Source organism: Lissotriton helveticus, chromosome 7 (genome assembly GCF_964261635.1).
Source record: "Lissotriton helveticus chromosome 7, aLisHel1.1, whole genome shotgun sequence".
In the NCBI taxonomy this organism is placed as follows: Eukaryota; Metazoa; Chordata; class Amphibia; order Caudata; family Salamandridae; genus Lissotriton; species Lissotriton helveticus.
Window position 1 is genome coordinate 1,035,042,202 of NC_136068.1, and position 27,291 is coordinate 1,035,069,492.

Here is a 27,291-nt window from a genome sequence, read left to right on the forward strand (position 1 = left end):
GAAATCTCAGCTTGCAGTGAGGATATGGACCCCACTTTCAAGACCCTCACAGCCAGTAATAGGCTGTACAAAGGGTCCAGTTGACCTACGTTACGGTGATGGAGAGGAGGTGGCCTACCCTCACTGCAGAGGAATTCCCCCTAATGTGTAGAAGAAAACGAGTGGCCCTGCTGATAAAGATCTGCCATGAAGACCTGCTTAAAGAGAAAGAGCTTACTCAAGAAAATGGGGCAGTCTTTTATCTGGTATGGTGCAATCAAAAGGCAAGAATACTAATAATTAAAAGAGAGGCCTACATAGGAGCGACCATAGGATGATGCTCACTTGTAAATCTGCTTGGTGCAATCCTAACTTGGTGCCCCAGTGGTGATCAAGCATGGATTGGAAGTGGCAGGATTATATCCTGAACCTCCACTCCATGGAGCCCTGGCGGATCAGACGTCTTTAGATGTCATGCGCTCATGGTACGCTTAATCTATAATGTATCCCACAACATCTTTAGGGTAACCCCTTATTACACTTTACCTAAGCATCATGGGGTTTCACTTCTTTAGTTCGGATTGCAGAGGCGCTAAATTGTGTCCTGACATTTGATTTAAGATTAGGTTTGTTGCAAATACCCATCACCCCATATCAAACTTAACGGAAGTGGGTCTCGTCATTCCTTGACACAATAGACTTGGGGCCCGATGTAGGTAAATTGCATTTACCGATTTCGTAAATACCGAATTTTACCGATTCGGTATTTACAAATCGGTAAATGCTATGTAGGTATATTTACCGATTTTTTTACCGAATCTGTAACATTCGGTAATTACCGAATCGGTATTTACCGGTTCGGTAATTGCCATTGATTCCTATGGGCCTTGAGGCCCATAGGAACCAATGTCAATTACTGAGTCGGTAAATACAGATTCGGTAAAATTACCGAATTTACAAGGGGGACAGGGTGTCACTTTGACACCCTGTTGCACCCCTGATTCAAGCTTGTGTGCCATGCATGTATGTGTGCCACATGGCACAGGTGTACATGCACAGATGTGCATGTACACAGGAATTCGTTATTTACCATGCAATAGTATTACATGGTAAATAACAAATTCTTAGGCGCCTGTGGCACTGTTTCCAGTGCCACCTACATATAGATTTACCAATTGGGTAAATTTACCGATTCCGTATTTTACAGAATCGGTAAATTTACCGAATCGGTAAATTTACCGATTCTGTACAATATAGGCCCCCTACATCTCAATCACCAAATACCGGTCGGTAACGGCCGAAATCAGCCGTTACCGACCGGTATTTGGTGACCTACATCTGGCCCTCGGTGGTTTGACCGGGAACTCTACACGATATTCACTGTTATTCATATCACACGTGAAGCCAGGTTTGTTAAGACTTATTTATTTCATGTGACCTGCACAGATGTTGGAAACTCCTTCGTGTTGAGTGAAATGCTGTGAATAAGCGACTATTGCGTTAAACATATGGCAGTACTACCAGCATTTTCCTTAGTTAAGTGTAGCACTCAGAGGAGGGAAAGCCATAACATTGGGTTCATGTCTCACCCCAGTAAGGTTCCAGTACCTTCAAAATGACTTTAATAAGCCTAATGTTTACTTTACTATTAATCTATTTTTTAAATACAAATATTTATGTTTTCCAAAGTGAGGGCCTGATATAGACCGTGGAGGATGTGCTTTACTTTGTCAGGGCAACATAGTGAAAGTCTATGTCACCCTAGAAGAAATACCTGTCCTCTGAATCTAGGGATGTCCTCCGGCCCAGCAGACATCTCTTACATTGGCAGGCTCCACTGTCACTGTAGTTCCTGTCAATGTAGTAAACGTTTGATGGATGCCTCCTTCAACACGACGGTACCAAGCATCAACCTTTTAACCAGTTTTTTTTTTTTTCAAAGATGAATACTCCAAAGTAGGCTTTTGTTATTGGAAAGGGAAAAAAACTAATGACCCCACACCTTGGGAGGTGTCTTCCATGGTGCAGGGGTCCTTTAGCAGTTGTCACTGCCCCTTACAGCCCTTAAACTGCACATTTGCCCTTCCAACCTATATTGAGCAAGCTGTCACCATGGCCAATCCGACTGGATATGGGCTGTTGGAGGTGTATGTCAGCGACAGAGCAGTCTCCATCTATAACATACTGAAGTACTTCAGTTTGGTGAAGAGGGTACTCTGTCTCCACTAAAATGTAAATCAGGTCCTATGACTATACCTCGACATTGACCTGTGTTTTTTTTTTGTTATTGTGTCACACTGTCTCTGAGCTTGTAACCAATAGCTACTATGGAGATTTCTTGGACTGCTCTAACTCTGCTCTATTACACTGCCTAAGAGAGCCAAACTTTATAAAATAAAAAATAAATAAGTAAGCAATAGGAGCCTTTGGCATTTTGGAGCAATAAAAAGGCTCCCTGACACCATTGATAAACAAAATGTACTCAGAACCAGGAGAAAAGACCTGTTAGATTCCAAGCAAATATCATCAATGGAAACTCAAATGTGAAGAGCAGAAATAAATCAGATATGGCTCCTGAGCCATCTGTAAAAGAGAATCACAAAAAGAAACCATTGTCTTTGTAATGTTTTTAATTTTCATTCAATATTGTAGCAACTGCAAGCTAGGTTTAAAGGGCGCTGCAGAGACAAATGCCAGGAAACATAACTCATGGTGTTTATATACTAATCCTATATGTGTTCCGAAGTAGCGTGCTACTAGCCGAAAAAGCGCCTCCAACACCTCATTAAGGGTAGCAAGCTCTATATAAATGCAAACCTTTTTACCGCTTCTATCCCTCCACTATCCTTCTCAACCCAAATAACTAACATATCCACCACTCAAATTACTTTCATATTTTCACTATACTAATTCACCACTAATCCTTTATGGGTTCGGGAGTAGTGTGCTACTTGCCAAAAAGAGCTACGACGCCTCATATGGGGTAGTAAGCGCTACATAAATACAATATACCCAGTTTGTGGGGAACCAGACACAGATAAGAATCATTGAGTAAGTGCAGTCTACTTCAATGGACATCTGTTAACTTTGCCTGGACAAATAATACCAAATGTTAATAGTATTTGTACACCATCCCCATGTTTTCCTTCTCCCTGTTCTGCACGATTATCAACACAAAGCATTCCAATCCCAACACCACCACTGCAAATGAGTGTAAGACAGATCTTGTGAAAGCAAACCAATGGATTTTCATGTTGGCATCTGTCAGGTAGCAATCAAAATCAGTTTAGAGAAGCATAGTTCATAGTTTTAAACTGCCCAGTGCATGATAGTAAAAGTAGGCAGAAATGCCTGCATGCTTTTTATAGTGGTCTACTATGGTTATGAGTGAGACATCAAAAAGTCTGGTTTATTTATAGGCAATCAATTTGTGATGACTTGTGATTGTTATATTTTATGCCACGTGTCTCTACTGTATCAGATATAATGATTCTTATTAGTTTGAAACATTGTTGACAGTCTCACCATTTGGCTATAGGCCATGAATCATGTAGCCATCAAATATATGTCTTCAAGTTGTGTGACCTAGTAATGGGGCTGAAATATTGAGTCTTTTCAGGTTAATCTATCTGAATCTCTATATTTTTGTGGACGTAGAAACATCTGAATGTCCTTAAACATTGTCAAGCTAAACCTCACTAAATCGGAGTTCTTGCCTTTGAGATACAGTCATTCACTTTATAGGCAGTGAAGTCTGATTGATTCTCTTGTATCATCTACAGAGACTTGTATCATCTACAGAGACTTTACAATGCATCTGTTTATCTTTTTAATAAATGAGACTCGACTCTACTCACTGCATTAGATGTCCATTGTAAGAGATTGTCATTCATTGTCAATTGCAGGGTTCATCATACGTTTACTGCTTAGGGCTGTAATTCCTCATGAAGAAATTCCCTTATGGCATTCAAATGACATCCTTTTGCACAACTTCTAAATTTCTTGGTGTGACACTGAAATTGAATAATATTTTCTGGGTAGGCCTAACGTGTCTGTCTTTGCTGCAGTGCTTTGGAACAGTCTTACAAATGAACTGCAGTCTCCAGAAAATTGCAACAGATTTTAGAAATGTCTAAATCATTGCTGCTCTTTTAGAGCCTCGGACCAGTTCTCCTGCTTCGCAGAGTAGTGCTAGCAGGCCACTATTGAGAGAGAGGGATATTTACTTACCAGATATTTATTTATAACAGAACACCTGCCAGTGTGGCCCTAGTGCCTGCTTACTACCAGTCATACCAATCAGTGGATCATGACGTATTCGTTTCCCCGACTTTTCAATTCCCTGTGGAGTCCCACAGGGCTCCTCATTGACCCCCACTCTTTTTAACTTAAACGTCACCCCTTTGGCCAAGCTTCGGCTTCACGCTGGTGTCATACGCTGACGACACTCAGATCATTTTGTCCATCAACAGTCCATTCACAGATACTGCATCTCAATTTCAAGACTGTATGAGCCATATAGGGAAGTGGATGCAGGTTAATTGTTTAAAATGAACACATCTAAAACGGAAGTCATGCTTTTTGGCATCTCGCCAATCATTTGGTATGGTAGCTGGTGGCCAAGCGACATGGGCCCTCCACCCATATCAGCCAGTAAGGTGAAAATCCTTTGAGTTCTCTTTGACTCCAAACTTTCCTTTGAACCACAGATTAACTGCACTACATCAGCTTGTTTCTTCATCCTCAAAATTCTTTAAAAAGTACTTCCTTTCATTCCTTTCGAGCGAAGAAAAACAGTGGTCACAGCTTTAATCGGGTCTAGGCTGGACTACTGCAACGCTTTTCTCACAAGTGCAAGCAAGCGTAATATACATAAACTCCAGATGACGCAGAATGCCGCCGCTAGAGTCCTGCTTGGGCTCACTCGCTTTGACTCTTGTTCCAAAGCCCTCCCTGAGCTCCATTGACTGCCTGTCAGAAAAAACATTCATTTCAAAGCCCTATGCATTGCATTTAAGGCTACACGCGGCAACGGTCCGCTGCGACTGTTGCAACTTTTCAAACCATACATTCCGGCCAGATTACGTAGATCGTCAGACAGTGGCACCTGTCCATTCCTAGGGTACACAAAGTAAAATGGGGAAGAAAAAGTTTTGCTGACTCCACCACCAAACTTTGGAACTCCTTGCCTACTCCTCTCAAAAATGAACCCAATTTGTTGCAATTCAGGAAGCGCTTGAAAACCTGGCTCTATCAACCTACCAGGTAATTGGACCCCCTTGGCCGTCCTGTCCACCTGTCTAACTAGCGCCCAGATGCCCTCGGGTCAGTGTAACGCTTTATAAATTCCTCATTTTATTTCATACCTGACATCAGTCTCAGCCTACGTCTTCCTACTTGTGTCTCAAAGAAAGTGGGAACCTCTAGGATAAGCTTGTGTGGACCTGGTTCCTTATTTCCTACTAGCTTTCAGTGTGTGTACTCCAAGTCTGCACATGTGAGAGTTATACTCACAAAATAGTGTAGGGGATACCATCTTCCACTCGACCTCCCGGCTCTAAGGAGCCATGCGTTATAGATGTGACTCAATAGACGCACCCATCTGTGCATCTCATTTCATTGTGCTCCTGAGTTCTCTTACAAGCAGTTATTGGGTGCTTATCATTTGATCTTTTGTATGGCTGTGGTTCTCCTCTTAGAATCATCTGCATAGATTAGCCCTTTTTACTCTCCTGTTTTGCAGGTTCATTCCTTGCGTGTGAAAGCAGTGTAAACAAGTGATGTACACCTTCATCTTTACAATACTATTTTGTACACAGGGCTTCCTTGGGATCTAAGTTCAAGGAACAACTGTGTGGAGAAAAAGGGGGGGAATGAATCAAGACAAAGGATCCAATAGGTTGTTTAAACTGAGCATATCTAGAAACTCAAGAGAAGTTGAGTGGATATAAAGTTTGTGAAATGTACATATTATGTGCACCTTCTCTGCACTGCCTCAAGGTTGCACTACTCTGCAAAGTACCCAACACAGGGTGATCTGCAATAGGTTGGATAATGGTGTGTGACTTTCATTGCAGAGCAGTCAGGTGGGTGAAAACACTGAGTGAGTCTGGTGGATTGGAGCATGGGTGGGATTTACTTCATCCATTTTTTCTTGTTCCAGGGGTCCTGGCATCACACAAGATCTTGGCAAGTTCTCCGGACACAGACCTTCCCACTGTGGCTTTGCTGAGGGTAAGACAGTTATCATCTAATGCTTGGTTAGTCACTGGGGCAGATGTGACTACAAGTGAAATGGAGCAGTGTGATGAGCAGGCGCAGTTTGGCATGAGATGGACATCAAGGCATGAGATTTGTATCCGAGTAGAAAGATGAACCATAGGGTCAAAAGATGAACGATAGGCTGGTACTGGAGTGAGAGGTGTGGCTGTTTGACTTTGTATGGAATGCTTTTCATCAGTATTTTTTAATACTGCTTTTTCCATTCTTTCCTGATTAATGTCAGAAAATCGGTATAAACTTCACCACAAGCAACAAGGACACAGTGAAGAACAGCGACGTGCTCTTTCTGGCTGTGAAACCTCACATAATACCTTTCGTGCTGGATGAGATTGGGCCAGATATTGAAGATCGGCATATGGTGGTGTCATGTGCAGCCGGAGTGACGATTGGCTCCATTGAAAAGGTACAATGAGGCAATGCATTTCAATTTATGAGAAAGCACAGTGACAGATCTAAAGGAGGGGTTTGTGGGTCGAGGGACCATTTGGAAATGGATGTATCGATAACGTGCTGCAGTGCAGTAGACTATCGACAAAGAAGTGTGCCACAGAAGAGTTGCTGAGCATTAAGTATTGGACATGATCTCCATTGATTGCTTCTATAACACTCTTCTTAGTGATGGATTTTCCTGGAGGATATGCTTTTCCCTCTTAATCAGATTATGTGTGAATAAAAGAAAGGACTACAGCTGCAATCATACCTACTTAAATGTGTGGGTACATTATTAAACTCCCAAGTCAAGCACAGAAAATGACAGAGTGACACGTCATGAAGCTTTGTCAGCTATTTCACGTAGATGGTCTATATTGAACGTTTTTTCATATTTAGTATATCTTTTACTTGTAGGGGATTGTGGCAGAATCTGTGGCCAATATTGTGATGTACTCTGAAAAGTGTTCTTGGTCTCCAATCTGGACCCATTTATTTTACTACTGGAACCTCCTCATGCCTGTCATGTTACTTCACACAGCAACCCTGTGACAGTTGAAGGAAGGTGTGTAAGGATGAACCAGGACACAGCTAGTTTGTCAATCCAAGTTCCTTTATTCAGGAGAGAAGATCCCATCCATCCTGCAGCAGGCAGCTTCCTCTGGCAACTCCGTAGCTACCACTGTTCATTATCACAACGGTGGCACACCTCTGCTGTTTTTAATTGGGACCAGTGGGCTCACTGATTAAATTGGATTTGGAACAGCACTGAGCCTCATTTTAGCTCTTCCTGCTGAATTTCCTCACACCTTTCACTCACATCTACACCACAAGGCCCTATACCCACGCTGCACCCGACGGCTTGGGACAAAAAGACCTCTGATAAAGAGCCCCTCATAGAGATGAAGCATGACACCCAGCCTGGTTTGTGAGGGCCCCATTTCCCAAATTGGAAGACACCTTGTCTCCACCATAGGGTTAGGGTGTTAGACCGACCCAGCCTCTTCCTTTCTCTCCAAGGAGCTGCATTTATTTATTTATTTTATTTTATTTTGAAAGTTTTATATAGCGCGAACAAGATCTTTGCAGATAACAGAGCGCTTTACACAGGCAAGTGGGGGGGTAGGGGAACAAGAGGGCATAGTAGGGAGGTAGATCATCAAGTTCATGTACATAGCAAAAATATTACGTATAGTACAGGTATGAGGTAGCATGGCATAGTTGGAGCGTAGGTCATCAGAACGATGTAAATAATACAGAAATATAAGTCAAAACACACGTGCATAGGAATATAAAGGCTATATCATAATAAAATACTGGTAATACTGTTCGACGCAATGTCAATCAAACGAATTGTTCAAGTGTATTTAGCCATAAGGATATTTTTGACTTCTTTCTTAAAAAGAAGGGAGGAGGAGATGAGCCTCGTTTGAGGAGGAAGTGCGTTCCAGATCCTGGGCGCCATACCAGAGAAGGAGCGTTTGTAAGTTTTTTCCTTCCGGAATCTTCGCGGTTTCAGCAGAAGATTGTTTGTTCTCCTGGTAGTTCTGGACCCACCGGAAATTGTTAACTTATGAGTGAGGTAGCTGGGTGATTTCAGGTGTATAGCCTTGTGCGTCATGCAGGCAATTTTCAGCTGTATTCTGGCTTCAAGGGGCAGCCAGTTCAAGGCTTTGAAGTCAGGGGAGATATGCAAATGTTTTTTTGATCCAGTGATGAGTCTTGCTGCCGCATTTAGTGACGCTCTGAGGGGTGCAGTTGTCGTAAGGGAGAGGCCGCAGAGGGCCACGCTGCCGTAGTCTATGCGAGGGAAGACTAGTGCTTGTACTGCTGTTTGGAAGTCTTTTGCTGGGAGGAAGGGTTTCAGTTTCCTCAAGGTATTTATTTGGGAGTTCGCCCCCTTAGTAGCCTTGCTGATATGCTGCTGCATGTTGAGGTTGGTGTCAAGTGTTATGCCTAAGGATTTTGCTGAGTCCACGATGGTCGGTTGGACATTGAGTGCTGTTAGGTGCTTAAGCCATGTTTGTGCGGAAGATATTTTCGTGGGAGGTGAGATAAGGAGGAACTCAGTCTTCATAGCATTGAGTTTGAGGTGGTTATCGGCCAGCCAAGATTGGGTGCTTCTGATAGTTGAATTCAGACTCAGGATGTCTTTGGGGGATTGTAACTTGAGATATATTTGAGTGTCATCGGCGTAAATGTGAAAGTGTACATTGGATGCTTGTAGCAGGGTGGTGAGAGGTTCCATAACTAGGTTGAACAAAGTAGGGGATAGGCAGGATCCTTGAGGGACACCTAACGATACCGGTACTGGTGAAGACATCAGGTTTTTGCTCTTGAATTTTTGAGACCTGTTGTGTAGAAAGGAAGTGAACCAGCTAAGCACAGTCCCAGAGAAGCCCATTTGAGTCTTTAGGAGTTCGAGTAAGTTCTCATGTTTCACTGTGTCGAATGCTGAAGAGAGATCAAGAAGGATGAGGAGGCAGGTATTATTTTGATCTAAGATTTGGATGGCGTCGTCAATTATGTGAGTCATAGCTGTTTCGGTGCTGTGCCCTGCTCGGAAGCCTGATTGGTGTGGGTTGAGGAGATCAAACTGTTCTATGTGCTTTGTCATTTGTAGTTGGACGCATTTTTCTAACAGTTTGGCAAGAGTGGGAATGTTGGTAATTGGACGGTAGTTGCTTAGATCAGTGGGGTCGGCTGTTGGTTTCTTCAGTAACGGTGTAACTTGTCCAACTTTAAGGGAGTCCGGGATGGTTCCTTGTTGTAGTGAGCTATTGATAATTTTAGTCCAGAGTGGGAGTAGCAAAGGGATGAAGTCTTTTACGGCATTAGCAGGAAGAGGGTCAGTGAGGTGATTGGATGGTTTCAGGGTGCTGAGTATTCTGTCAATTTCTTCTTCAGAGTAGGTGTCAAAGGATGACCATGTCGCATTGTTTTTTAGTTTATTGGGTGTTATGCAGTTAGGTATTGAGTAAAGGCTTGCCTCATTGAGGAGGTCGCTCTTTATATTGTCAGTTTTTTTGTTAAAGAAAGCTGCAAAATCTTCACAGGAAGGAGTGGTGCTCATAATGTCGACAGCTGGGGGTTGTTCCTTGGATTGAGATCGGATTAGCTCGAACAATTTACTTGGACGGTTTTTTGCTTGGTCTAGCTGGAGTCTGAAGAACTCTTGACTTCGAGCGTTTTATTTTCCTGAAGTATGCATTTCTCTTTTTCCTCAGAGTATTAAGATGCAATGTCGAAGGAACTGATCTCCAGGTGCGCTCTGCCGTTCGCATAGCCCGTCTCTCTTCATTAAGACTCCCGTTGTACCAGGGGTTGGATATCTTAGTGGATACTCTTTTCAGTTACATTGGAGCGGCCTCATTGATTATTGAGGCCATGGAGTTGAGATAGTGGTCAGTTAGGTGCTGAACGTCAGTAACGTTGGTAGGGGGGAGTAGGAGATTGCAGCTGTTAGGGGGTAGAGAGTTTGGATTGAGTTTCCTCATGTCTCTTTTCCAAACTTTGGGCATGGAGTATTGCACCGGGATGAGTTTTACTTTTTCCTTGATAAGGAATGTGATAATATGGTGGTCTGACCAGTCACAAGGTTGGATTGAGTCAAGTTGAGTGGTGCCTTCTTTGGAGATGACCAGGTCGAGGATAGAGCCTTTGTCATGTGTCGGGGTGTTGCAAATTTGAGTGAGGTCAGAAGCGTTAAGGAAATTTTTGAGGCTATTAACTACTGCGTCACTGCAATCATTCCAATGGAGATTGTTGCATAGAGCCTCACCTTGCTTCCTCTGGCAACTGCTATATCTTTTCAAACAAACACACATTCTCTCACCTGAGCACGCCACTCCACTCCAGGTGACATAATAGAGTTCCGTGCTCTGGCATATCACAAGGTTGCTGGGATACTACTAATTAGGCAGTCTTGCTTTGTTACCACAAACTCCCTCCTACCCGGTTCATCATCACATAGCGCAATCCCTTTTCTTATATCGATCACAGAGTTTAATCCAAAATTCAGTAGTAATAACCTTTCCTTTTTAGGTTTCACCCCCCCACGCTAATGTTCTTTGTTTTCATAGGCTGTCAGCAAAGATCACAAATCACAGATCCACACAAGGATGCGAGTACTTGACGCTCAATCGCTCAAATGTTGACAAGGGGAGATGTCCATGGGTCGTTGCCGAAGGTGTCTTTATCCATGAAGATATCTTTCTTCTATTACATTTATAATTTTCTGATTTCTGTATCTCTGCTGTAGACCCATTAATCATTTGGTCTCTCTGCTTACTAGGATTAAAAATGTTCCCTCTAGTTTATCCCTTCACCTATGCAGCTGGCGCCTTACTTGCTGAGCAGTCTCTTTGTTACTGAAGTAGTCGTGGCCTGTGACCTGCAGGTGTCACGCACAGATCTCTGCATCTCGTACATCATTCCACTAAGTTACTTACTGAAATTGTAACTGTTAAGTCTGAAGTAGTTCTCTGAAGGAGGCGTACTAACCCAGTGAGCTATCCCACCAACTCTATCTCCTCTCCCCACGCCATATGCAGCCTGGAAGAGGGTAACATTGTGCCAACTGTGCAAGAACCAGATGCAGCGGAATGGAAATAGCAACTATAATCGTAGTATAGTAAATTTGGCAGTGTGATGCACAGAGAGCATGACAGGAACGCACCCTACTCAAAACACTGAATTTTCCAGTGCTAAGCTAGCACAGGGCACCCTGTGCACAGCCCAGGGATGCCAGTGTACACCAAAGGGATGGTGAACCGGACTGTGCCCATCAGGTCATCGACTAGTACATATCATATGGCTGCCTGTGCACACCTCAGGGCTGGCTTTGTACAATTTAAGAATACCAACACATATAGCAGGGCTTCCAGTGCACATCTCAGGGCTGCAACCCACATCCCAAGACTTCCAGCACCCATAATATGGCTCCCAGTGCACGTTCCAAGGCTGATTGTGCGCATCCCAGGGCTTCTAGTGCCTATAACAGGGCTTCCCATGACCTAAAAATGCAATTCACAGGGCTCCCTATGCCCCTTACGGGGCTTCCATTGCACACCCCAGAGTTCCAGACATGTCCCTGAGCTGACAGTACACACCTAGGGCCCCTAGTGCCCAAAACAGGGCTTCTAGTCTACGTCCCTGGCCTGACATTGCAATTTCAATGACACTTAGTGCTCATCCCAGTGCTCCCTGGGTCCATCACAAGTCTTCCATTGCACATCCCAGGACTGCCAGCTCTCATATGTGGTAGTCTACATCCCTAGGCTGAGAGTGCACATCCCTGCTTGTCCTAAACATCTGGCTACAAAGGGGAACTTCAGTCACGCAACAGTATGTCATTTGTTTTGTTAGTAAGCAAGGAATGCAGATATTAAATGAACTCGGTTCACCATTTCCAAAAGTTTGGAAAATTAAACGTCCACGTAAATGACATACTGTCCGTCGGATACCAAACAATCTTCCTTTTTCATAACTGACCTGCCCATAAATAGTCGCTTGTAGTTCTCATCCTTAAGGTTGACAAGTGACGCAATTTGTCAGAACACCGTGTGTGCACTTCTAGTCTTTTGAGGGCAGCTCTTTCTAGTTGGTTTAACTGAAGCAAATATAGGTTCAAGTGTCAGAATGCTTCAGTTCTGACATGAAATATAGTGGCAGCCTTACTCAACCTTTTAAAGTTATAAGGAGTAGGGTTGACAGACGGTTTGATGCCATAGGACACATCTTTTCCAATTCTGGACTGTCAGTTAAGAAACCGGTGCATTCTGGGCATTTTCTCCCTATTTTAGTTCGGCTGAGTCTATTGGACTAAAACGTTTGAACACTCTGAATTTTCAAAGGAAAGCACAGGAGGGGAAAGGTTATGTCCTGATGACACAAAGTCAGCAGGTCAGTTTGGCGAATCCTGGACGTACTTGAAATGCCTTGGGCTGACTGAAAACTAGGGCAAGAGATCTTTCCAGAACTGATTTACTCTTTCTTTTCAATAAATGATGTACTGATGTTCACAAATATAAGTCTACAAGATGAAACATAACAAACATCCCCAAAGCACAGCAGTGTGTAGGAGGTCAACACGAATATGATATCCAGTTCTGGGATGAGTTCTGACGAGTACTTCACTAGACGAGGCTACCAAAGGTAAGCTGACAAGACGTAGGAGATTATGTGAGTATCTAAGGTGGTTCTCAGAGTAACCAACCACCCTTGCCATTGGTCTTTATCACTCACCTGATATATAGTTCAACCAGGCTTCAGGTGCTGGATACCTCTGGTCTATGTGGACCTCAAGCAGAGATGACATCAGTGTAGAATAAAATCATTCAAAAGCTTGATACAATATATGTGTAATTTAAGATATATTCTTCAAAACAATAGCGTAGGAACTTAGTCCATAAGACAAATCCAAACAGAAAGAGTCTTGATTGAATTATTATTCAAGAGGAAAAAAGGTACTGAACCATGTTTCAAGTGCAGTGGAAAATAAAGTTGAGGAAGAAGAATATAGTTCCAAAAATAATTATCATTCTGAACAAGTGCAAAACCCAAGAAATAGAATCAGAGTCTTCCCATATGGAATACGCTGGGGGTGTCTAACATCACACCCATCCGTCCTATTATGACATTCCTCTCGACTTCTCCTTTCCGTGCATGCGTCTGAGAAGCAAGCAAAGTGCACAAAGTACTGCCACAGCTCTGCTCACTTGTTTGCACAGTCTAAGAACTGATAATTGTGCTTTGAAGAACGCCCTTCTCCGAATGGACCTAAGAACATGCCATGTTACGTTTTTACGACGGCGGGTGGTGGCCAATAAAGAACTGCTAGTGTATGCAAAAATGTAATTTAGAGTCATAACAGTAAATATGTTTAAATCTGACCTCCATCGGGCCACGTTGTTTTTGTACTGAATAAAACAAATGTATATTGTTTGCTGATAATGGATTATTCATCTTACAATTAGGTGCAGTAAATAATTGTATGTTCTAGATCAGGTCTTCCTGCATTTATTTATATTTTAAGGCCCACCCCTGAATAGGAAAACAAGCAACCCCGAACAGTTTTTAGTTATATTGAGTATCATCAATGATGTGCAACTTGACTCCTATTGAACTACCAGATGCATGTCTGGTGGAAGCCTAAGGGGCTCTGTAATTCCAAGGGGCACCATAGGATTTTCGCACATGTATTGGAGCTGAGAGTAGATCTTTGGAAGTAGGGTGTTTCAAATTCCGACATTATTAGATCTGCCAAATTCATAAGATATGGGGCAGTAAAATGTGTGGTTTTATACTGCTGGAAGCAGACATGTATGGTTTGAAGTGGTGAGAATTATGGGATGTGTGTCCTTAGTAATGCGCAGGGCAAGAGCAGCGATTCGTGGTGGGCTATTTGAAACTGTGAATGACCTGGATTAGCCCTGGTTTGTGTGATGATGTATTAAGAGGCAGAATGGCTGAGGCGCCAGATGAAGTATTTCTAATACTGCTGTGTCAGTTGTCTACTGAGAGCACTACGAAGAGGCAGTAAGTTTGCTGTTGGAGGTCTTTGTTGCCTTCTAAACTGGGGTGGTCGATGAATTGCTGCGTAGTAGGATCCCCCACATTTCTGTTGGCATCACTTGGAATCTCTCTAGGGAACGTGAATCTTTCTCTGTCTTGTCTTTCAGAAACTTAGCATATTTCACCCAGCCCCGAAGGTGGTCCGATGCATGACGAACACTCCGGTAATTGTCCGTGAGGGTGCGACCGTCTATGCCACAGGGACACATGCAGAGGTGGAAGATGGCCGTCTCCTGGAGCAGCTCATGGCCAGTGTGGGTTTCTGCACTGAAGTAGAGGAGGATCTAATAGATGCAGTGACCGGGCTGAGTGGGAGTGGGCCTGCTTATGTGAGTATCTGTTTTTCAGCAAAATAACTAAAGAGGTGGACTTTAAAGGTATGGTCAAGGAAGCTGGCTTTGAAGAGTGCTGCAGTGGGAACTAGAGACATGTCTTGTTTTAAAGATGGTGTAAAGTGAAACTTAGTTGGTCGAGGATTAGACTGCAGAAATTCTGTTATTTCACATCCATAGTAAATCCGTTCTTGTGGGCTTCCTACATTTGCTAAATATTTGTGGTACGTGTTTTATTCTGCCAACAGAAATGTTTTCAACTCAGAAGTATTAAACATTAGTAAGAATGTGGCACATGGAATTCAATGCAGCTCCTGACATTGCAAAATGTAACTGGTCAACATTTGCCTGTTGATTGATGTTTTTAAGAAGAGCCATCTCCCAGACATGTTACTATCACTTATGTACTCTAGATACTGATGGTTTGGAGGAAGTTATTTTTAAATGTCAGACAGACAGACAAACCACTTTATTCGATTATTTAAAATCATAAAAGTACAATACACAAAATATCAATAAATACGTATGAGCGATGATAAAAAGAAATACAAAATATGAGATTTCATACATGATTTAACGAAGGATATCTTCGTTTCTTAAGGCGTACAGCTGCGACTAGAAAACTAGCAATATTAAAAAATATCCCATGTATTATCAAGCATTTGAAGATAAATTAATGCTGGTCTAACCTGTAAAAAAAAACCTTTCCCCTCAGTAGCGGGACTAAAAACCTCCTGCGAATTTCATTGTAATAATCACAAAACATCATAAAGTGCAGTGTGTCCTGTGGTGAGAAGTTATCGCACTGACACAGGCTTATATCCTCTGGTTTACACCACCCCGGAAAGTTACTAAGCGAGAAGTGAATTAACTTCAAACGAAACCTGATCAGGAGCCAGTGATGGAAGGGCTTAGTCACTATCCTCTGATATGTCTCAATTAATGGAGACGATTTTATCAAATAATGAGCCCTAACACAAGATTTTTTTAACTCCAGCTCTTCGCGTTCCATCATCGAAATGTTAAAAAATTGAGATTTAACCCACTTCACGTCTTCCTTTTTGGTCCTTTCCAGGGCAATAACAAGTTCAGGGCGCCCCAGTTTAAGAAACATAGACTTAACGTAGGACAACCACGAAATACTACTGACTTTATCCAAGGTAACACAGTCCCACATGATCTGATGGTTCAGAGTTAAATCTGGGTTAAGCCAGGTTTTAAGCCTGCAGACCAGCGGGCTAATCCCAACAAATCAGACACATAACCCAGCCCCAGTTCCTGATGGATAACAAAAGTTGGGGTTGATTGAGGTATGGACAGAAGAGTACGTAAACATCTATGTTCTGCTGTCTGCACCCCTTCCAGCTGTTTATAACCCCAAATGGCAGAGCCATACATAGCAATAGTCAGGCATTTGTATCTATATATGTTAAGCATGACTTCAAGAGGCCTAGCCCCCAAACGCTGTGCAAATCCTAGTAAAGCTGTTGTTGATCTAACTACTGCGTTTTTTTTTAGCTTTCTGTTGGTGGACCCAGGAAAATCTATCATCAAATAAGACCCCCAAATATGTGAAGGAGGTCACCATGGACACCTATGCTCCATTACAGAAAAACAATTTTGCTTTTCTGTTTCTTTGACCCATTGACATGACATGTGATTTCAAGATATTCACTATCAAGTCCAAGGACTTCATATAGGCCCAAAGGCATCCAGAAGCCTCTGGAGGCCTATAGCTGTACGAGCTAATAACACAGCGTCGTCCACTTATAGAAGAACCTGAATAGTCCTTTCTCCTACACGCGGAATGTCCAAGCTTGCCTGATGTAAGGTTTTATCTAGTGCATTAATATAAGGGGTAAAAAGTAGTGGCGCAATATACACCCCTGTCGGATGCCTCTACCTGCTTTAAAATGCCTTGTGCATTTACCATCCTGAGTAAACCTAACTGTTGCTGAGGGATCCCGGTGTAGATCTGCCAGAAAATAAACTAGGCAAGGATCAATGCCTATATTAAGCAAAATAGTCCACAGCTTCATTCTGTTAACCAGATCGAACGCTGAGGAGAGGTCCATGAAAGCCATCTGCAAGGAACCTTCTTTGGCTACGGTATATTTGCTTATTAATAAATATAGATTAAGTAACTGATCCATAGTGCTTCTACCTTGTCTAAAACTGTATTGTAGATTGGATAAAACCTCATTGTCGTTCACCCAGTCCATGACTTTAGCTAGGATCACTTTGCCTAAGATTTTGACTGCAGAATCGATCAATGATATTGGTCTGTAACACCGTGGATCCCCTCTCTGGCCCTTTTGAAAAACTGGTATAATTGTCGACAGGGACCAAGATGCAGAAAACCCCTGACCACCTGAAGCATTAAAAACGTTTGTTAATATCTTAGCCCAGAATTTAGGGTCACATTTATACAGATCTGCAGGGACACAATCAGGGCCAGGTGCTTTATTACTAGATGTCTCTATTATTGCCCTTTCAGTATCCTCCTCCTTAAAGACCAACCGAGGTAAAACCCTTTCATTTTCTAAGCTACGGAAAGGGTCCAGGGTCACATTAGAACCATAGATTGCCTCAAAATGAGAGAGCCACTGCACCTCTGTAATGTACTTTCCAGAGCGTCATTCTCTATGCCGAAAAAAAAGGTGTATTAACAATAGCCCAGAATCTCAAACTATCCTTTAGGACTTCAACATATAACATTGCATTCCAGGCCTCTTCTTTAATCTTGTTTTTCCGTGTATGGACCGCAGACTTATACTGCCTCCTTACAGTGGCTATCTGTTCCCTGGTTCAAGGAGTATTTTTTAGGGCTTGAGCTAGATTTCGGTGGGCCCGTGAGCAGTTGTTATCAAACCACCTTTCGCCCATTTTTATTCTGGGTTTGGATATCACAGTCAAATCGGATGCTATCTGGCCACAAATACCTTCAAAGGCTCTAAGAACCTTAACCCTTGGGGTCGTATAATCTACACATTTTTCAATGTTTTCTTTGGCCTTCTCGCAGAGATCAGCAAGGAAGAATTCAATGATTACCTTGGACCATTTGAACCTCCTCCCCTGAGCACTTGTTACCACACAGTTGGCTCCCACTTTCTTTCCCACTGTTCCCAGAAGACCACAATCTTTATCTAGCACTAAGATTACTGGGTTGTGATTACTGAAGGGCGACAACCTAGCGTCGTAAAACACTACCCTATCTAACATCGGAGGGACACAAATATATAGTCAATGACAGTGTTCCTCACCTTGGCTTTAAACGTGGGGACCTGATCAGTTCGATCATTAAAGCTAGGTTCGAAGAGATCAGCTCCAGCCAAGAGGTCCTCCAAAGCCTCCCCCTGTTGCATGTGCTCAAAGTGGGGTGTAACTGAGTGGGCAGGCCCTAAGTGATCATCAACATAACAATTCGAATCACACAAATTAATTTTAAAATCGCCACATAAGTATAATATAATAAAAAGTGGATTGCTACAGCCTATAGTCTTCTAAAAAACATAAACATTTCAAATAGCATAAATGTTGATTCATTAAATCACTTTCCCCAGAATGATAGAAATTAACAAATAATGTTTTGGGGTAAGTAGGAGTAGTTAGCCCTACTATCAAACAGTTATGGGAACCCGCTTCCAACCTCTTTGGAGACCCTTTAAGCTTTAGTAAAAAGAGGAGCACAAGGCCCCGCTTAGCTCTACCTGCGAGGGCAGGGCGTGCCGGTAAGCAATAAGATTTGAACCCATCCAACCAAAAGTTGTCCCCCCTATCCCAAGTTTCCTGGAGACCAATTATGTCATATTGTTTTATAAAATTCAGCCAACTTGGATCGTCTCTTTTGGTTATAAGACCCGCTATGTTCCAGCTGATGATCTTACAATTAGGGGCAATTTCTGCATCTAGGGCCTGAGCGTCTTGGCTGGGTTCAGGTGAACAATCAAGGGACGCCTCCAGTCAATCATTCACATCAAGCTGGGACAATGGGGAAAATCTATTTGTAAGAACTAAACCACCTGCTTCCTGCCCTGTTGGCAAGGATAATAGATGTGGGGCTGTTGCATCTCTCCAGCAAGACCTTTCTGGGTGGGACTCAGGCTCTTTAAGTCGAGAGGGGTGAATAATACTCTGATGGGACATCTTAGAGTATGCTTCAATATGAGGTCTAGCCGGTGCTTTTAATCTACTTACTGAGGGATAGAAAAAACCCAGTGGCAAAGCCCTAATACCCCCTCCTCTCCAGCTCAGGAGCATCCCAGAACAGCCTGCCAGCTATATCACGTTTATTAAAATTAAAAATGATGCAATCACCGTCAACTTGTTTGGGACAATTTCCGACCCACCCCACCCCACCCGTCTAGCCATTATAATGTGAGTTGAAATCTCGGCATTGCCATTACATCGTTGATCACACAAATGTTTGGTTTTTCATAGCAGGGCCAGGATGGATTCATTATCATGGTCTCCAAGTGGCGGTACCCCTACAAGTACCGCTACCAAAGGGGTAGCTTCAGGGGAAAGATTACGTTTACAGCAATTCGGTCTTATGTTCCTCTCTTGTGGGGCAGGGGTCCTACTAGTCGCCAGAGTCATGCCATTAAGTGGCAAGTTTAAAGGGGTCTGAACACCATGGGAGGGTATCCCCCCCCCCAACATTGGGGCCCTGGGCTACCACTGTTCTATCTAAGGATCTAGATTTTGTCCTGAACCGTGATTGCAATTGGGGTTGAATACCAGGGTAATTCTCACCATTATGAGGCCTAGACTCAGATTGAGCCTAGGGTAACCTAATTAGGCTGGGGGTGTCATGCGGAATTCTCTGTTCCCTTAGGAAGGAATCAATACATTCACATTTATTCAAGATGCCCGCAACACAGGTGTTCAAAGTGTCAATTATGTCTTTAGCAGTGCTTGTAAGTATCAATTCCAGCCACAAGCTAAATAATTCCTTCACCATGTTCCGCAGTGTTAATTGAATATTCTTATCCACAAAATTCCCCAGCATAGAGTTTCTCGTTTTTGGGCCTTTGACCCATTTAATAACTTTTCTAGTGGACCTCTTTTTCCCGAAATGCCCCATAGTCGGTCCTTTTGATACCCTTTCCAGGTCTACCGGAGTTTCTATTGTTACGCCATCCGCGCCCCCAGTCAGAGCAACTTCACTCCTTGCTATCTGGGTATTTATCATCACCCTTGGCTCCAGAGGTACAGGAAATTTAGTCAAGGGCCCAGTTACAACGATTCTCTCCCCAGAGTCTTGGCTCGTGCCCAAACCCAGTTCTTTTTCTGCATTAGCTATCTCCTTTTTAGGTCGAGGATCGTCGCACTGCGTAGCAGTGGGCGGAGTCCGAAGATTTTATGTTTTTTAGTTAGGGGGCTTGAACTCGCCCCTCTTCTCCATTGGCTGGCTTCCTAAACGGAGGCCAGCCATTGAAATGAAATGAAATGAAATGAAAAAATAACTTATAGAGCGCACTGCGGCCAAGCGGCTTCCTGGCGCTGAGGATCACATCCATATCTACCAAGAGGACACGGAAGGGAATTTAGCCAGGAAAAGCCTGAAGAAAGAAGAAAGTTTTAAGAGCTTTGCGAAAGTGAGAAAAAAAGGGGATGGAGCGAATAGAAAGAGGGAGAGTGTTCCAAATCTGAGGAGCCCGCACAGAGAAGCGGGTGCCACCAGTGCGGGATTTGCGGAAGCGGGGGACGTGAAGAAGAGAGAGGGAAGAAGACCGGAGAGAGCGACTAGGGGCGTGAGAGGAGATCAGCGAATTAATGAAAAGAGGAGCGGAGCGGGCGTGCGCCCGAAAGGCCAAACAAGCAAGTTTGAACTGGGACCTGAAATGAACGGGGAGCCAGTGAAGGGTTTTGAGGGCAGGGGTGATATGGGAAAACTTAGGAAGACGAAGAACAAGACGGGCCGCCTGGTTCTGGATGGCCTGGAGACGACGAGTCTCGTAGGCAGGAATGCCTACATACAGGCCATTACCATAATCCAGGCGGGATGTGATGAGGGCAGTGATGATGACTTTGAGGGCATCAACAGAAAAAAACCGGGAAATTTTGCGGATGAGGCGGAGGGAAAGGAAACAAGAGGATACAACAGAACTGATGTGCGCATGCATAGAAAGATCATTGCTGATCTTGATGCCCAAGGTCCGGACAGAGGGGACAGGGGCAGGAAGGGAACCAAAAGAAAGGGGCCAATGGGCTGAAGACCAAGGATTAGAGGGGCCATCAGTGAGAACGAGCTCTGTCTTGTCCGGGTTGAGCTTCAAGTGATTGAAGCTCATCCACTGGGAAATAAAGACAAGAGTAGAGCTGAGCTTAGGAAGGGAGTAAGTGGGGGAAGATAGATCAAAGACGAGCTGGAGGTCATCTGCGTAGTTATACACCGAGACCCCCAGCTCAAGAAGCGAGGTGATAAGAGGGCGGATATAGAGATTAAAAAGAAGAGGGGAAAGAGAAGAGCCTTGGGGTACCCCACATGTGACAGGGAGGGGGGGTGCAGAGAAGTCAGAGAGGTGAACAGCCTGCGATCGTCCCTGAAGGAAGGACGCGATCCAGGAAAGGGCAGAGCCCTGGATGCCCGCTGCGCTGACACGGTCAAGAAGGATGGCATGATCGACCGTGTCAAACGCAGCGGACAAATCCAAAAGGACTAAGGCCTGGGGAAGATTACTATCGGCCTTGCCCTTCAGTTCGTCCAGGACCGCAAGGACCACACCCTCAGTTGAGTGGCCGGGACGAAAGCCAGCCTGATGAGAGGCCAGGATGTTATTCTCCTCTATGTAGGATGAGAGACAAGATGTCACGTAGCTCTCAAGAATTTTCCCTAGATAGGGAAGAAGGGAGATCGGCCTAAAATTCGATGGAAGGGAGGGATCCAGGCCAGCTTTCTTCAGGATAGGAAGCACGATGGCAGACTTAAAAGAAGAAGGGACAGAACCCAAAGCCAAACAAGAATTGAGAAAGGTTAGGGGGGGGGTAGGGCAACTAGTGTAAAGGGTTCTATGAATACGGGCAGGAGCACAGTCTGCCGGGGAGCCAGACTTGACCTTAGCCAAAAGGTCAAGAAAGAGCTCTGGTGTAATGGGTTTGAAGTGGTCCAAAACAGAGGGGGAGAGGGGGGAATGATCCGGCACGTCAAGATGGGGCACGATCGGGATGTTGGCCTTAATGGTGATTATTTTATTGATGAAATAGTCATTCAGAGAATGACAGAAAGATTGTGAAGGAGCAGGGGAGAGACCAGCACGGTCAGAGGTGGCAAGGCTACGGACCAGTGAAAGGGGAGGAGAGGGGCGTCACTCCCTTTAAGCCCCGTCTCTTTCGGATTCAGGGGTGTGTTTTTTAGCTTCTTTCTACCTGTGACGTCATCCGTCACTTAAACCTAAAAACACGCCCCCGAATCCTAAAATGACCGTGTGTTTCTCCGAGGCATTTCTGCCTCGCCTCGGAGAAAGATGGCCGTGCTGCTTGTTATAACATGTGCGCCTTACGTTCCAGAAACCATGCAAGCGTCTTCAAGACTGTCAAAAACAGACATGTGGATGTTCGCATAACTGCTTCGCTCTCATTCATAAAACAAGAGAAAACAAAAGGACACACCTCGTTGTAGTAAAGACATCTTACTCGCGGCGCGCCTTCCCACGCTACCTCAGAAACACTCATCTGCTGAAGCAATCCGCTCCTTGGCGGCAAGCCAGCTGGATGGCAATCGGGGCTTTTCCTTCCCTGCCGTCTCGTTACCTCCCTGTGCCTTTCTTGGCGTCTCCGTCTGTGTTCCCTGCTTGCAGCCATTTTTTTTTTAAATACTTGTTTTGTTAACCCCCTCCCCCCTCGTTGCTGTTGCTTGCGTGATCTCCCCCCTCTCCTCCCTCGTTGCTGTTGCTTGCGTGAGCTCCTCCCCCCCTCGTTGGTGCATGAGCTCCTCACCCCCCCTCATTGGTGCATGAGCTCCACGCCCCCACTCGTTGCATGTACGTGCGTGAGCTCCTCACGCCCCTACCCCCCTCATTGCTTCTGAGTGCGTGAGCTCCTCACCCCCCTCCCCCCTCGTTGTATGTGCGTGCGTGAGCTCCTCACCCCCTCCTTGGTGCATGAGCTCCTCGCCCCCTCCCCCCCTCGTATGTGCGTGAGCTCCTCACCCCCCACGTTGCATGTTCGTGCGTGAGCTCCTCACCCCCGTCGTTACTTGTGCGTGTGTGAGCTCATCACCCCCATTCTTGCTTCTGCGTGCGTGAGCTCCTCACCCCCCTCGTTGCATGTGCGTGCGTGAGCTCCTCACCCCTCCCCCCTCATTGGTGCATGAGCTCCTGGCCCCTCGTTGGTGCGTGAGCTCCTCTCCCCCTCCCCCCTCGTTGCATGTGCGTGCGTGAGCTCCTCACCCCTCTACCCCCTCATTGCTTCTGCGTGCGTGAGCTCCTCACCTCCCTCCCCCCTCGTTGCATGTGCGTGCGTAACTCCTCACCCCCCTCGTATGTGCGTGAGCTCCTCCCCCCTCCCCCCTAGTTGTATGTGCGTGCGTGAGCTCCTCACCCCCCTCGTTGCATGTGCGTGCGTGAGCTCCTCACCACCCCCCTCGTTGCTTGTGCGTGCGTGAGCTCCTCACCCCCCTCGTTGCTTCTGCGTGCGTGAGCTCCTAACCCCCCTCATTGTATGTGCGTGAGCTACTCACCCCCTTCGTTGTATGTGCGTGAGCTCCTCACCCCCCTTGTTGCATGTGCGTGCGTGAGCTCCTCACCCCCTCTCCCCCTCGTTGCTTGTGCATGCGTGAGCTCCTCACCCCCCTCCTTCCTCGTTGCTTCTGCGTGCGTGAGCTCCTCACCCCCCTCGTTGGATGTGCGCGGTGAGCTCCTCACCCCCCTCGTTGCATGTGCGTGCGTGAGCTCCTCACCCCCATTCCCCCTCGTTGTATGTGCGTGCGTGAGCTCCTCACCCCCTCGTTGGTGCATGAGGTCCTCACCCCCCTCGCCCCCTTGTATGTGCGTGCGTGAGCTCCTCACCCCCCTCGTTGCATGTGCGTGCGTTCCTCACCCCCCTCGTTGCTTGTGCGTGCGTGAGCTCCTCACCCCCCTCGTTGCTTCTGCGTGCGTGAGCTCCTCACCCCCCTCGTTGCATGTGCGTGTGTGAGCTCCTCACCCCCCTCGTTGCAAGTGCGTGCGTCAGCTCCTCACCCCCCTCGTTGTATGTGCGTGAGCTCCTCCCCCCTCGTTGTATGTGCGTGCGTGAGCTCCTCACCCCCTCCCCCCTCGTTGGTGCGTAAGCTCTTCACCCCCTCCCCCTTCGTTGCATGTGCGTGCGTGAGATCCTCACCCCCCTCGTTATATGTGCGTGAGCTCCTCACCCCTCCCCCCTCATTGTATGTGCGTGCGTGAGCTTCTCACCCCCCTCCGCCCTCATTGTATGTGCGTGTGTGAGCTCCTCACCCCCTCCCCCCTCGGTGCGTAAGCTCCTCACCCCCTCCCACTTCGTTGCATGTGCGTGCGTGAGCTCCGCGCCCCCCTCGTTATATGTGCGTGAGCTCCTCACCCCCCACGTTGCATGTGCGTGCGTGAGCTCCTCACCCCCGTTGTTACTTGTGCGTGTGTGAGCTCCTCACCCCCCTCGTTGCATGTGCGTGCGTGAGTTCCTCACCCCCACCCCCCCTCGTTGGTGCGTGAGCTCCTCTCCCCCTCCCCCCTCGTTGCATGTGCGTGCGTGAGCTCCTCACCCCTCTCCCCCCTCATCCCTCATTTCTTCTGCGTGCGTGAGCTCCTCACCTCCCTCCCCCCTCGTTGCATGTGCGTGCGTGAGCTCCTAACCCCCCTCATTGTATGTGCGTGAGCTACTCACCCCCCTCGTTGTATGTGCGTGAGCTCCTCACCCCCCTTGTTGCATGTGCGTGCGTGAGCTCCTCACCCCCTCTCCCCCTCGTTGCTTGTGCGTGCGTGAGCTCCTCACCCCCCTCCTCCCTCGTTGCTTCTGCGTGCGTGAGCTCCTCACCCCCCTCGTTGGATGTGCGCGGTGAGCTCCTCACCCCCCTCGTTGCATGTGCGTGCGTGAGCTCCTCACCCCCATTCCCCCTCGTTGTATGTGCGTGCGTGAGCTCCTCACCCCCTCGTTGGTGCATGAGGTCCTCACCCCCCTCGCCCCCTTGTATGTGCGTGCGTGAGCTCCTCACCCCCCTCGTTGCATGTGCGTGCGTTCCTCACCCCCCTCGTTGCTTGTGCGTGCGTGAGCTCCTCACCCCCCTCGTTGCTTCTGCGTGCGTGAGCTCCTCACCCCCCTCGTTGCATGTGCGTGCGTGAGCTCCTCACCCCCTCGTTGCAAGTGCGTGCGCCAGCTCCTCACCCCCCTCGTTGTATGTGCGTGAGCTCCTCCCCCCTCGTTGTATGTGCGTGCGTGAGCTCCTCACCCCCTCCCCCCTCGTTGGTGCGTAAGCTCTTCACCCCCTCCCCCTTCGTTGCATGTGCGTGCGTGAGATCCTCACCCCCCTCGTTATATGTGCGTGAGCTCCTCACCCCTCCCCCCTCATTGTATGTGCGTGCGTGAGCTCCTCACCCCCTGCAACAAGGAGACAGAACCTCTTGAAGGGCCTATATTTCTTTCAACATTGAATATATCCTAAATGTTTAGTCAAAAGATGCCAAAAAAAGATCTTTGAAATGTTATTCAAACATGGAAAATTTTTATTAGACTATTTTGTCATTTTTTTTATAATAAAATTTTTTTTTAAAGACTCATATATAAAAAATACATTGCATTATCATTTCACAAATCAACATTTTACATACATTTGGTGATGGTCCTATCATACCAAAAATGCCCTCTAGTAGCAATTGATCCTATTGATCAGAGACACAAAAACACACATTTGTCACACAATATCAAAATATAATAATGAACATACCTAACAAATACAGCTAAACAAAATTATACAAGACATTGACTAACATAAGTGGTAGCTCTAAGGTGTATTTGAGAGGGTACGTATAGGAACCTAGATGGAGTGGTTCTGTTGGTTATGATGTACTTGACCAAAGCGTATCCAAGACAGGGGTGTTGGGCCGACGTACGTTTCGGTGGAAAGCCACCTTCCTCAGGGCCAAAGACAAAAGACTAACAGGCAAGTGACACAAAATCTTTAAAATATGAGGGCAACATACAAAATTCTATGTTTTGAAGAGGCTGCATATATAAATGTTTAAGATTCTTGCTGGACTTTTTTGAAGTGTGTGCTCAGAATGAGAGGCCCATGCCTCAAGATTTCCTTAATTTTTTGGAGCCACCCGGGGCGTTTTCTCAGGGCAGTGAGGTAGTTTCTGTTAGGAAGTACACGATGTATTGTCAGTAAAACTTTAGGGAGCTTCGTTTAGGGCGCCATGATCTGATTAGTAACGTTGTGTTTCTTGCATGCAGCGCTTCCAAGGGTTCAGTTCTTCAATAGGTGGATGACCGTGTCTTCTTCTAAACGAGCTACTGCCACGACCGGGGGTTCTGTGGAAAAAGTCAGCGGAACTTTTTCCACAGAACCCCCGGTCGTGGCAGTAGCTCGTTTAGAAGAAGACACGGTCATCCACCTATTGAAGAACTGAACCCTTGGAAGCGCTGCATGCAAGAAACACAACGTTACTAATCAGATCATGGCGCCCTAAACGAAGCTCCCTAAAGTTTTACTGACAATACATCGTGTACTTCCTAACAGAAACTACCTCACTGCCCTGAGAAAACGCCCCGGGTGGCTCCAAAAAATTAAGGAAATCTTGAGGCATGGGCCTCTCATTCTGAGCACACACTTCAAAAAAGTCCAGCAAGAATCTTAAACATTTATATATGCAGCCTCTTCAAAACATAGAATTTTGTATGTTGCCCTCATATTTTAAAGATTTTGTGTCACTTGCCTGTTAGTCTTTTGTCTTTGGCCCTGAGGAAGGTGGCTTTCCACCGAAACGTACGTCGGCCCAACACCCCTGTCTTGGATACGCTTTGGTCAAGTACATCATAACCAACAGAACCACTCCATCTAGGTTCCTATACGTACCCTCTCAAATACACCTTAGAGCTACCACTTATGTTAGTCAATGTCTTGTATAATTTTGTTTAGCTGTATTTGTTAGGTATGTTCATTATTATATTTTGATATTGTGTGACAAATGTGTGTTTTTGTGTCTCTGATCAATAGGATCAATTGCTACTAGAGGGCATTTTTGGTATGATAGGACCATCACCAAATGTATGTAAAATGTTGATTTGTGAAATGATAATGCAATGTATTTTTTATATATGAGTCTTTAAAAAACATTTTTATTATAAAAAAAATGACAAAATAGTCTAATAAAATTTTTCCATGTTTGAATAACATTTCAAAGATCTTTTTTTGGCATCTTTTGACTAAACATTTAGGATATATTCAATGTTGAAAGAAATATAGGCCCTTCAAGAGGTTCTGTCTCCTTGTTGCATGGTTTGTCTCCCCCCTCTGGGCCTCAAAATATTTGGGAGTACTCTCTTTTTTCATGAGCTCCTCACCCCCCTCCGCCCTCATTGTATGTGCGTGTGTGAGCTCCTCACCCCCTCGTTGGTGCGTAAGCTCCTCACCCCCTCCCGCTTCGTTGCATGTGCGTGCGTGAGCTCCGCGTCCCCCTCGTTATATGTGCGTGAGCTCCTCAACCCCACGTTGCATGTGCGTGCGTGAGCTCCTCACCCC

The 27,291-nt window shown here is 45.6% G+C and overlaps 1 protein-coding gene across 1 annotated transcript in view; it reads left to right on the plus strand.

Annotated features, from left to right (window-relative positions):
* PYCR1 (pyrroline-5-carboxylate reductase 1) overlaps positions 1-27,291 on the plus strand; it is a 109,084-nt gene that overhangs the window by 23,451 nt on the left and 58,342 nt on the right. The window contains exons 3-5 of the mRNA XM_078653792.1: positions 6,143-6,213; positions 6,485-6,664; positions 14,373-14,594. Coding sequence (XP_078509918.1) covers positions 6,143-6,213; positions 6,485-6,664; positions 14,373-14,594 — 473 coding nt within the window. The remainder of the gene's footprint in view (positions 1-6,142; positions 6,214-6,484; positions 6,665-14,372; positions 14,595-27,291) is intronic.